Source organism: Strigops habroptila, chromosome 2 (assembly GCF_004027225.2).
Source record: "Strigops habroptila isolate Jane chromosome 2, bStrHab1.2.pri, whole genome shotgun sequence".
NCBI classification, from domain to species: Eukaryota; Metazoa; Chordata; class Aves; order Psittaciformes; family Psittacidae; genus Strigops; species Strigops habroptila.
This window is the reverse complement of record NC_044278.2, coordinates 105,508,472-105,521,172: the sequence shown is the minus strand read 5'-3', so window position 1 is coordinate 105,521,172 and position 12,701 is coordinate 105,508,472. Positions and strand designations below refer to the sequence as shown.

The 12,701-nt window shown below is 36.2% G+C and overlaps 1 protein-coding gene across 19 annotated transcripts in view; it reads left to right on the top strand.

The window, feature by feature from the left end:
* The window catches only part of ZMYM2 (zinc finger MYM-type containing 2), an 83,596-nt gene that overhangs the window by 58,179 nt on the left and 12,716 nt on the right, over window positions 1-12,701 (top strand). For 18 of the 19 annotated variants that reach the window (XM_030476482.1, XM_030476489.1, XM_030476490.1 and 15 more), the window contains 7 exons: window positions 793-965; window positions 6,791-6,956; window positions 7,897-7,931; window positions 9,596-9,725; window positions 9,892-10,007; window positions 10,837-11,008; window positions 12,086-12,193. In XM_030476482.1, coding sequence (XP_030332342.1) covers window positions 793-965; window positions 6,791-6,956; window positions 7,897-7,931; window positions 9,596-9,725; window positions 9,892-10,007; window positions 10,837-11,008; window positions 12,086-12,193 — 900 coding nt within the window. Of the gene's footprint in view, window positions 1-792; window positions 966-6,790; window positions 6,957-7,896; window positions 7,932-9,595; window positions 9,726-9,891; window positions 10,008-10,836; window positions 11,009-12,085; window positions 12,194-12,701 lie in introns of those variants that run through there. The other variant, XR_003990058.1, reaches the window with a different exon arrangement.

Below are 12,701 nucleotides of genomic sequence, written 5' to 3'. Positions count from 1 at the left end.
TACCTTGAATGTCTTTTCTGACTTGCTTGAGGGAGGATCATATTGTTGAAGAATATAGCTGTCATTATGGCAACCTTGAAATAACTACTGCATAGCAAATGCAAAACAATCCACCAAGACCCACCTGATGTGGAAAGAAAAAATAAAAGATTCATTGCATACCAATTCTACACAAATTTCATATGTAAATTTCTATCATTGCATAATTATTCTCGGTACTGATTATTGCTTGCTTTATAGTATTTTTTAAGAAACTCCTCAGTTCTTAGGTCATCTTGTATGTGTTAGTGTTCTTAAAAATTAATGAGCTGTCTTAAGTGGTTTGTTGTATAAAAATGAATGAAATTAAAGTAAGTTGATCCTTGAAGTTAGGTATTGTTTTAGTGGATGGCGTTGTCTAGCTTAAAATTTCTGCTTGTCACTGTCTGGATATCTAGCATTCTAAGGATGTGTAACTGAGCAATGTAATTCCAAGTCAACGGTTTTGCATGGGTCTGTATGAAAAGAAAACTCTGTATTTTTTTCCTGGCTGTTTACTCAGGGATTTGATAAGCACAGATTCAAGTGTAGTGTTTTGAAAAAGATGCAGACATCACATGAAACTGTAGAGTTGTGCAGGAAAGGGATTCAGGTAAAAATGTCTTGAAATATAGTTTATTATGCAACCTGAATTTGTCTGAAGCCCCAGTTGTTAGCTGTTGTTGTATTCATTTGTTTTTCAGTATTTAACTCTTAACTGTGATATCTCTCTGTAAAAATTACTTGTTCCTAATGTTTAAAATCTGTTTCCAGGCTGCAAGCTGCTATATAAACAAGACTTTGCAAGACGGTTAGGACTGAGATGTGTTACTTGTAATTACTGCTCACAGCTGTGCAAAAAGGGAGCAACTAAGGAACTTGATGGTGTAGTGAGAGATTTCTGCAGTGAAGAGTGCTGTAAAAAATTTCAGGACTGGTACTACAAGGCAAGTAACTCAGAATTTTTGACAAGAGCTCCACAGTTAAAAAACCCAACACTGCACATGTGAGGATATCTCAAGGACTGTGCAGCAAATGTGGCTTACTTCAGCAAACCATTTGCTATACAATAAGCAAATGTATTAATCTTATCATTTGAGTTTTCTTAGATCTTAGAGCAGCCTTTCTATCACCTGATTTTATTAATTCATTTGGCAAGGAAGTCTTGAGTTACAGAAAACCAAGAAACTACTATGTATATTTGTTACTTCACAATTCCATTTTTTCCCCTCTCGATACCATATTTTTCTTGTCAGAACTTCTTAAATGTGTATTCAGAATGTTGAAAGCACTGTTAATAGCAGCTGGATGGTACCTTGAGTTGACTGATGATAAACTAGATAAGTAGTTTTTCTTGTTCCTGTTTTTGCCTCCTTTTTTTGCCTTTTCCCTTCTCTCACAGTTTGAACTGCAGAGGCTTTGATCATTATTTTCCAGTGGAAAGGATGCCAAAGGGAAAAGCAAGACCAAATGGATTTTAATAAAAGTTTTAATGAAACAGATGGCATCTGTTTCTATATCTCTGGGAGCTTAACTACCTTGTGAAGCACAACCAGCAAAGAGTTCATGTTAAGAGGTTTTTTGTTTTCATGTTTTGAAATAAATAAAGGTGAAGTTGGACTGGGTTTAACCTGCGATTAGTACCATGGATCAAACACTTGATCTCTGATGTGAACATCCTGGAAAGCTACATTGATAATATCAAAACAAGAACTACATTTGTGGATGCAGTTGCAAAGAAGACAGTACAAAATTCATCATCTTACCAAAACTCTGTACACAGCCTGGAAGGCAGTAAAAAGCTTGAAATATTAGAGGGCTTGATACAAGTCTTGTAATCTGAGATGATCTACCTACTGTAAAAGAACTGAATCTGAAGACATACCTGATACTTTGGAATGGCTGGTTCCAGAAATGTTACAGCCAAACATTGTGAAGTCTTTATTCTGAATAACGTATGTAGGGTCCTGTTAGGCACTCTAGAGAGGAAACTACTGAAGACCAGAATGTGTTTCTTCTGTCTCCTATGAAAACAGGGTGGTAAAGCTTGGCTGCAAAGTTCTTAAACTTACTAAAATGTTAACTTCATACTATAATATTTAATCTATATGCCTTAAAACTTGGGATACAGGTTGAAATTTATCCCTGCGTAAAGTGCCTTCTGATAGAGAACTTCATAAAGCTTTGATGTGCTTTAGAAATCTCTTGATGATTCAGCAAAGATTGTAGCCTGGGGATGTGCCTACTAAACTAGTTTCATGTACATGAACTTCTAGAGAAGCCTGTGCTCTCATTCAAGTTTGAGAACCACTTGAAAACTCTGGCTTCAGGTTATCCTAACTTAATTGGCCCATTAAGTGCTTAAATGCTGTTGATGCTGTGACACAGGAAAGTTAAACATGATGCCATGAAAAGGGAATTTAATCTAAATAGTCTTTCTGGTAACTAGTGACTTTTGATACTTTTGATGATACTGAAGTGTTAGGTATTTTTACATTTGCTAGTGGAAATAGTGTTACATGATGTTGAATTGTTGATTATACTTTTTTCTTTTCAAATACTTCTTAAAGCCGTTGCCTAATTCAGTTCTGGTTATAAAAGTTTGGGATTTATTACATGAGGAAGACATGTAATAGCTTTTAGAAAATTGTATCTTTTGCTGAAGTTTTTTTCTTTACATCCTTGCTGATAACTTCTTTCTCTTTTATAAAACTCACTCCAGATATCTTTGATTTGGAAGTGCAGTGTTAGCTGATACTCTTACCTAGCCATAGATAGATAATGATTAAAGTATAGGAGGACAGAATAGATATGGAGCCCTTCCTGAATTTGTACTTCATTTGCTGTTTTGTCTGTTAGCATCTTAAAAGCAGAGTCACGTATGCATGAGCTTTGTCTCCTTTATGCAATGTCTAGTGTTACTTTGGAGTTTCAATGAATGTATACATGAAGAGAAATGAGTAGTAATAACCTAGTAATGTTTTAACACCATCGTGTTCATTAAACAAGTGTTTGTTTCCATCTTCTTTGTCTACTTTTTTTATGGGCACATTTTTCTCATGTAGTATTATCTGGAAAACATCTTAACTTTTAAAAATAATTATTATGGGAGAACGTCCCTGAATGCCAAAGTTCTCTTCTCAAAAAGCCAGAAGAAGGTAGCAGTGGTAGAAGCACAACAGACTGTTAACTAGAAGTATTAGAAGCACATCAGACTTATCTAGAAGTGTTCTTCAAACCTGATATGAGGGATTGAAATGTAAAAGGAATAGTTCAGTCCTAATCACCTGTTGGGTGACAGCTACAGTTACCAGTTGGTGCCAAGTTCTGAGGAGGTTTCTACTCTATGGTGTCCATGCACCTCTAAGACAAGCTTAAATTTTTGTTGTCTTGAGGTTAGCTCCCTAAGTTGTTAGAGCTCTTCCTGTAAACTTCAATTGCATGCCATGGTTTAGATGTTAATTTGGAAAATGCCTGGGAAAATTCAGGATAAATATTTCAGTAGCCTGGCATTTAGCAGTTTCAATCATTTGATGTTACTTACACTAGAGCATTGAAAGGACCTTGAAAAAAGAGTATGCAGTTCTGAGAACAGCACAGAAATATGTTTCTTGAAATATACATTGTGAAACTTTGCTGAAGATACTGCAGCTGAAGTGCACTTACAGGTTATTCAAGGCTGCAGTGGAGTATTGATTGGACTGAGCATATACAGGGATGACTGTATTCAGTGGAGGTCAGGTATCTTCTGCAAAGACTAAGTAGGAGGTGGGGAACTACAGTCTGAGGCATACAAAAATTATTGTGGATGGTGAGCTTAGATAGCAGTGATTGTCCACAGTAGTAAAATCTGAAACAATGGACCCAGGATTAATCTAAATGGTAAAGGCAGCAAGACAACCTTGTCAAATTTCTCTTGTCCAAATTTTGCTATGCTATTTTGCTATGCTATAGTTAGGCATCTCAATTTCACGTAGGTGCTGTTTCAGAACAGTTGATTGTCTTTCTCTTATAATCACTCATTCTCTGGAACTATTCTCTTGTTTTCTATTTATTGTGGATTGAACTCAGAATAGACAGTTAAGATGATGTCAAATTAATAGCAGTCCAACCCATTGCAGAACGTTTAGGAGCAGGTCATTGGAAGATTAAAAATGTAAATGAACCCCCCCCATGTGGAAATGTTAATGTTTGTCCCAGTCTTGGCTTAAAAAAGTGATTTACTGTAATTACCATGCCCATTTGAGCATGTTGAAGTTGTATCTGGGAAGATAATTGGACCAAAAAGCAGTCATGAGTCTCAAAGGAGTTATGTGCAGTTGGAGTACAGAGATTATAGATGGACTTTTTGGAAGCACAGAGATAGAAGATTTGAAGGCAGGTATTCTGGAGATTCATTTAACATATAGTGCTACCATCCTGACTGAAAACAAATGGACAGGGGAAGGAAGGAAAAAGCAGATCACACTTTTGCTTTCTGTGAATTTCATGGTCTGGGAAGTGGGGAGAACAAGTAGGTAGTAGGAGATGCAGTGCATGGGAGGATGTATAGTATTAACTGCAAGCACAATTATGGAAATAGTAGAATTACAGAGTAGCAAATGTATAGATGAGAAGTGAAGCATCTTTATAAAGGAATCTTGGGCTTCCTAAGGAATAGTAATTGCCATGCGGAAGCAAGCCAAATTTTTTTTTTCACCTAAATGCTTTAGTAGCAGCCCAGGAAAGACAATGATGCTCTTATTCAAAGGCATAAAAAAAAAGAGCAGAACCAAGAGAGGGAGAAACAGTTGCAAGAAGGCTGGAGGTGCTGCATTTAACAAGATTTGTCACCTTTTTCTCGCTTTGAAGGAGATAAAACATTGAGCAGGAAGTGGTGCTTTAATAGTCAAGCAGTGTGCAGCAGGTCAGAATAGGTGGGCTTTTCTGTACGTGGGTCAGCTGTCAGTGTTAGTGGGCTTGAGATTTAAAATTAGAAGGAATTGTACAGATTTTTTTATTTTTTTTTTTTTTCTACTTTTTTTTTGGCATTTCATCCTTTTGGTGGCTTTGGAAAGATGCATTTGCATTAAAGGTGTGAATTCAGAGTTTTCCTGAGCTGATAAATCTAGGCTATTTTGGCAACGCTCCATACTTCATCTTCTTCCCCACTCCCAAGAATGTGTCTTACTTGCTCTTTTGTCCCACTGAGAATATCTCTGCTGCAAAATGAACTGTAGATCAGCATCAGCAGAAGGTCAAAGTGACAAATGTAACAGGAATTGAGGAAGGATGGGAGTGATGCAGTGCTGACCTTGTGTGCTCTGCAGGTACATAAGCACTACTGCTGACAGAGGAGGGGCAAAACCAGTACCTGTCCGTCCAGCGCACCCGATGCTTAGTGTGGGGGGATCCTGAAGCCACAGCTTTAATTGCTTCCAATTTAAAGAGGGTTATACTGTTAGACTCGAGTCTGTCCATACATCATCTTAAATATTTGAAAATTGTAACTGAGAGCTGAATTTCTTATGTTGCCGGAGGGTGGTGCCGGGCTGTTCAAGTACAGAGAAGAAACTTAATGCTTAGTTACTTTGTAAATCTGAACTAACTGGCCTGTTTGTACTTTTTTTGGATTAATGAGAACTATAGTTGGACTTTTTTTTTTTTCCTGAGCTGTCAGAGCCTTGTGCATAACTGCAATGTTGTGTATGGTTTTACGTATTAATGTTTTATGTTGCATATTATCATAACTTCCCTCTTCCTCTCCTGGCTATATTGTTAGGTTGACTTATTTTGGATTCCTGAGCATCCGTAAAGCTTTTATTTTTTTAAGGACTACTTTAGTATACAGGTTGAAAGCAATATCAGGGCGAGCAGTAGTGCAAACAATTCTCTACTTATTTGAGCATCTGAAATTGTGGCTGCCACTGTTTAGATGACAATCTATAACGTGGCTGATTAAATTCAGTGGAATCTGGAGGAAAAAAACCGCAATGTCTGTCTTAATGATGCCTCATGAAATTATCATGTAGGCTGGTGAAAGATACATCACTTTTCTGAATCCCTAGCTAAACGTTAAAAAACAAAGGTTTGAGTTTCAAGTTACATGCTAACTAGATTTTGTGGAAACCTCTTTAGTTTGAGAGCTATTGTTGCTTATAAGTTATAGAAAACTTTGATGAACAAAGTAATTGGTATCTAAAATTGTTGTCAAACTACTAAAATAATGAAAATATAAAAGTTACTAAGGGGCTCTGATTTGATACCTAGAGAAGTGATTCTGTTTGTGACTTACAAAAACCCCCAAAACTTGGGAGGGAGGGGGGAAACCACCTCTACTCGTTCTTAGTTCAAGAAAGTAATTGAGACGTCTCAGTCATTTTCTGCAGTTTTGCAGAATGCTTCTGGGGAATTAATTAAAGTCGATACAGAATTTTTTTGTTTGTTTGTTTTTGGGGTTTTTTTTTGTTTTTTTGTTTTTTTGTTTTTTTGTTTTTTGTTTTGTTGACTGTCTAGAAGTGAGCAATACTTAAAGGTTTAGTAAGGACTTAGTGAAATGAAGCAGATTCATTCTGGGAGTTAACGCCCAGCAAACAGTTGAAAATGAAATGCTAGATGTGTCTGTATACACAGATTAGAAGGTATGGTAGCTATTGTAGAGCCTAGAGGAGCAAGACTTAACTGCGTAGCAGTAATGTTTCTTCAGTACTCTTAAAACCATAACCTTTTAAATGTAGAAATATTTTTTTTTCCAAGGTTCATTTAAAAATGTCAAAATCTTCCTTTCATTAAGGCTGCGCGATGTGACTGTTGTAAGTCTCAAGGAACTCTGAAAGAGAAAGTGCAGTGGCGTGGTGAAATGAAACACTTCTGTGATCAGCACTGTTTGCTCCGTTTCTACTGTCAACAAAACGAACCAAATCTGGCAACCCAAAAAGGACCTGAGAACTTACACTATGGTATGTGCTGCTTTATGGCTTCTAAATGGCAAACAAGCTGTTTACTTTAAATGAAAAATTCAAAGCTCTGTGTTATTTATTTGTTGTAGTAAACCGTATTAGAGATTATCCTTTTTATCATCAGAGGCATCATGGAGCTGCTTGGTATTTTTTGTCTTAGCTCTTTATGATATGGCTTTTCTGAGACCTAAAACATTGTCAGGTAATCAAACAGTTTTGTAATCACTTAAAAAAAAAAAATAAAAAAAATAAATATCTTCTTTGTAGTTTAAGCATAATTTTAGTGTTGTATTGTCATGGGGACACAACATGTTTTCCTCTTTCATTGTGCTCTGGTTTGTCATTACTTGCTCTGTGGAAACACTTATTTTCAAAATGTGTTTTGGTCACAGGGAGCTGATAAATGTACTAAAATTAAAAAAAAATATATATGGAATTAGAAATAAATGAAAACTACATGAAAATGGAATAAAAATATCTAGAGAAAAGGAATACACTGCTTTTTTTTTTTCTTCTTGGCAATAGGTAATCTGTAAATTTGCTGATGGAGGCTGGATGCATGTTTACATGGTTTAAATGGCAAGTCAGGCAAAGTTCAAATAAATCATTTTTTAATTAATGTAATTATAGCAACACAACTTCGTTGTATGGCCATTTTTATATTTGAACGTTTTGATATTTACTTCTCTGAAAGAGGCTATATTCGCATCTGGATGGAGCATTGATTTAGCTTTTGCCTTTGGGTAAGGTTCAGTGCTGGAGTAGTGAGGTGCCTGTGAATGAGAAGTCTTGTATTCTGTTCTCATCTGCGATACAGTACTAATCAGGGCTGTTAATTTAATGTTATCCTGATGATAGATGTTGTCAGTGCTGCTTACGGAAATTCGCTTTGATTCTGAAAAAGGGAAAAAAATGTCTTAATGTTTTCTTATATTTTTAGATCAGGGCTGTCAAACCCCCAGAACAAAAATAACAGTAAGTACATCTATTTAATATATACAAAACATAATTAGATATATTTAAAATGTGAGATCCTGGTGGCTTAAAGGGATGCTAATAAAACCCAAAAAAAATAGTATCTTTGAATGATACTAAAATAAACTTTCAGAGTTATTTAGTCAGTAGTTGAAATTAAATATTTAAATGCTCATACTTGGTCTTTCCAGTGTCTTCTGGGAAACCAAATCATCAGCTGTGTATTTTACATCTATAGTGCATGAAAGTGTTGCTTAAAAGTTAATCCACAAACTATGTGTATCTTATTCACATGTTTAGACTGATCAGGTGTATATAGTGAGTATAAAAAGGGAAGAACATTTCACGGGTCAATTAGGATATTATGGTTGTATCTCTGCTTTGGCAGGCTGAAAATAAAGCTTCAGATCTTAAATTATAATTCCCAAGAGTAGAATAATTAGTGCTCAAGGTCTGATTGACTTTGCTGCAGGTGACAGTGGGGAAGTGTAACTCTTTGCAGGATCACCGTCTAGGAGGGTGGGGTGGGGTTCGTCAGTGAGGCAGCAGCCTTCATGCTGAGTTTCAATTTTCTTCAGCTTGTCAAAAGTATTTTTCTCATTAGCTTAGTGGATTTCTTTTTTAAACTTAGGTTCATTTTGATGGAACTTAGAACTATCTGTTTTTCCATGAAAAAATTGGCTCACCCTTTTAATCCAAATAGGTTTTGTAAGGTAGAGCTTAGATTTAATTGAAAGTATTTTGATGTCATTATAAAATACATTAATGAAAACCACAGGAAACAAGATTGCTTATGTAACTGGAAACATCAGATGAGCTAAACTGTCATGCTAAAAATCAATATTTTATGGTTAATTACGTTAATTCAGTCCATAAATTTCTACAGATAATACAAAAGCTGTGTGTGATACAATATTATATATTTTAGAAAGTGTAAGCCTACTGCTGTTCTTATGACTTGACTTTCCATATTTAAAACAATATGTGGGGCTAGTGTTAATACGTATGACCAAATAAAAGTAGTTTGTTTCTTCAGTCAGGTTCTAAAACAGGTGCTAGGGGACAAAAACATGTCTGGGACAAGAGGGTTTTCACCAGTTGACTGTAAGGATGCAATTTGAGCATTATGTGATGTTCCGAAGTATTTGTTGTCACTGTTGTAGAGCCAGCAGGGGGAGCTCGAAGTTCGTTCTTTAGGAATTGAAATGTTCAGAGGTATTTTAGTTAGAATTACGTTTTTTTTTTAATGCAATCTTTGGATGGTAGCATAGTTCAAGAGGGTTAGACCTTGAGCCAGCAGTCTGTTATGCTACTTAGAGTGAATTCTCTTTACAGCTAAAATTATTTTTTAAGTTATAAACCAGCTTAAGTTGCATTTAAAAAAGAATGTGAAAAAGAGTATCTTAAATTAAAAAAAAAATAAAAATCAAAGTGCTAACCCTGACCGAGCAGAATACAACTATGTGACATTCCTGACAGTGGCAGCTCGTTACTAGAAACATACAATAGCTTGCAATTAAAGAATAACAGTTGGTGCTGTTATGTTGTGCTTCCTGTTCAGTATCTCACAGAGGAAAAGTATCAACTGATACATTAAATCAAGAACTTTGTATTGAAATCAGTGTGGTGCAACAGTACAATCTCTTTTATTTGCCTGTCCGTAGGGCTCAGCACCACCACCTTCTCCAACACCTAACAGAGAAATGAAGAACAAGGCAGTTCTTTGCAAGCCTTTGACAATGACGAAAGCCACATACTGTAAACCTCATATGCAGACAAAATCTTGTCAGACAGGTAACTCTTGAACTGTACTAGAACTACTCATTTCTTCACTGCAGATTTTTTCAGTCTGTCTTGGAACATACTGCAAATATTCTGATTTTTTTTTTCCCTAAACTGCAGGTGTAAAATATATTTAAGTACCTGGCAGTGTTTGCCTTTTTCTTTTTTCTTTTAATAGAAGATGATTGGAAAAAAGAGTATATCCCAGTGCCTATTCCTGTACCTGTCTATGTTCCTGTGCCTATGAACATGTATAGTCAGAATGTTCCTGTTCCTACAACAGTTCCTGTTCCTGTAAGTAAGATTTCAGCTTCACTTTTAAATTGGCATCCATTCACATGTGTGTGAGGGACCACTTTGTATTGTTGGCTTTTCTCATTCTGGTCCATCTAAACCACTGCAGGATGGTGTATCACTATTTATTGAAAAACCATTAGGAGTCTGACAGTGGCACTGAGCGTCCTGACGTTAAGACAAAAAGATGCCTCCTGATGATGAACTTTTTAGGAACAATTCTGAGTAATAGTTTAGAGTTTGTTAAATAAACATTAAACAGCAAGATTCATTCTGGTAACAGGGAAACTGAAAGATTGTCTTGGGAGGGATGGAAGAGTGGGATAAACAGAAGGAAAAAAAGTAAAAAACCTTAACCTTGTGCCAGCAAAAGAAAATAACACTTAAGTGAAATTTGTAACCACTTATGTACCAAATCTCATCCAAATGGTGGAAAAAAAACCCTGAATTTTTAAAATTCTATGTTTCCCAAGGAAGCCCCTAAAAAAGGATGCTGATTTGTCCAAAATGTTAATCTGAATTTATGGTCAGACAGCTTTGAAGCTCCAAAGTCCCTTCTGTTCTTACTTTAACGCGATATATTTTGTAATACTTAATTTTCTCTATATCCTTTCCTGCTTTCCCTTCTGTTCTCAATTATTTATGTTGATTTTTTTTTTAACCTGTTAACATTTTTTTGTTAGACCACACTGAGGTGATATGTTTTTAATCTGTATTAAATCTGTCCTTTAGAAGAAGGATGTACAGTTTGCTTCTGTGTTGACTGCTGTAGATGCTTTGTTGCAGCAGTTTTTCTTTTCTAATTATCTTTTCCTCCCTGTCTGCATAGGTGCCAGTTCCAGTTTTCTTGTCCACTACTCTGGATAGCAGTGAGAAAATCCTAGCGGCAATAGAAGAACTGAGGGGGAAAGTGCCCTCAAATCCTCTAGAAACTGAGCTACTGAACTTGTCAGAGATGGTGCCTGAACATGATGGAAAAGCTGAAGCTTCTGATTTGGCCAGTGAGTTTCCTGCTGAGTTTTTGACTCTTTGGCTTGCTGGGGTGTATGTGAGGGGGTGTGTGAATCAAGAGAAGGGTTGTTTGGGTTTGTGGGGTTTTTTTTTTACTATTTTAGGGAAAGATTAAGTACAACAATGCTATTATTGAGTTGAAATCTAAATTATTTAAATGTTTTCAAAGATCGTTTTAGCACATTTGAAATACAGAAAACTTTCTGAAGTCAGTTGTGTGCCTTTCAGTGTGCTGTACCAGACCTTTGTCTTAAAAAGTACAAGCATTCCCTTTGCTTGCACCAGCTCCCTGGCTGATAGCAAGCAGTCATCCAGGCTTGCACACACACAGTTTCTTCTCAGCATAACTCAAACCAAAAGCAATCCATTCTTCCTCCTAGAAAAAAATCAAGTTTAGGAAAAGTGATCTCTGGAGTGGTGCTACAGTCCCAGGATGCTTATTGTTTTCCAAAGTGTTGCCAGTCCCCCACTAAAGCTGGACATTTCTGGTAGAGCTGCAAGGTTGTCATTTGCAGTTCCTTGCACTCTTTTGCAAAGTACAGCTAGCTAAATAAGTAGCTGTATGTGATCAGAGCTTGCTTATTTGCAGAGAACTTGATTCGGAGACATCTTTACCAAAAGTTGGAAAGAGGTCAAGCTTTTGTTTTTCACTGCCTGCTTGCCATATTTGCTCTTGTAGGATCTTTCATGGACTTGAAAGTCTGTTCTGTTGCAGGCAGAATCATGTAGAAAAATAGATATTTAGGTCAGTTTGTTTGCATTCTGTGGTTGGTTGATATGATCCAGATTCTCCAATATTTGATTTTCTATACACATGGTTTGCTGGACCATCTTGCTGGAGAAGGACAGATGGACTAGTGTCTGTTATGTTTGAAAGAAATCAGTTTGGAGAAGTAAATCTGAGATCCCAAGAATACACGGACAACAAAACCCAGGATGGTGATGAACGAAACAAGCAGCTTTGGAACCACTCAGCTTCTGATGTTCTAAAAGTGCTCTGTTTTGGCTAATCCGTGTGCTAATTAAAATAACAAGGTTTTCTTTTTTTTTTTTTTTTTTTTAAACAGGTGTGATAGTTGAGTCAAATCTACTGAACTCAGAAACAGGAGCACGGACAAGCTTGCCTGATGTTCCATATGAACCAGACCTTGATATTGAAATAGACTTTCCAAGAGGTATTTTATCTGCCATTTTAATAAGTATCATGAAATAGATATTGTGGGCAACCATCATACCTTGTTTCATCATCCTTTCAGAGGAGCTTTATTTGATTGTAAGATCCACTTGATGGACTGTTATTTAAAACTCTGCCATGCTATTGCAAGAGTGGAGACTTCTGAATTAGTTCCTCCATCTTTCTAAATACACTATTTGAAAGAGAATGCAAAGAAAAGGGGGAATTAACCTTTCACAAAGTTGGCTTCATCACTTTGTTATAGACGTGGATATGGGAAAGCTGTTTTGAAGGCTCAAAGACTCAGACGTCATTGAAAACAATAATGAATTCATTCTTCAGTCATCAGATACTGATTTCCATGGGAAATGGTGTAGAGCAGAAATAAGAGAAAGGCAAATTTCCCACTCAAGTTTATTAGAACATTGCAAGCTAATAAGCTGCACTTGTGTTTCCTTTTAGTATCTTGTTAATGTCCGTACCTGTATTTAAAGAAGGTAGGATTATTT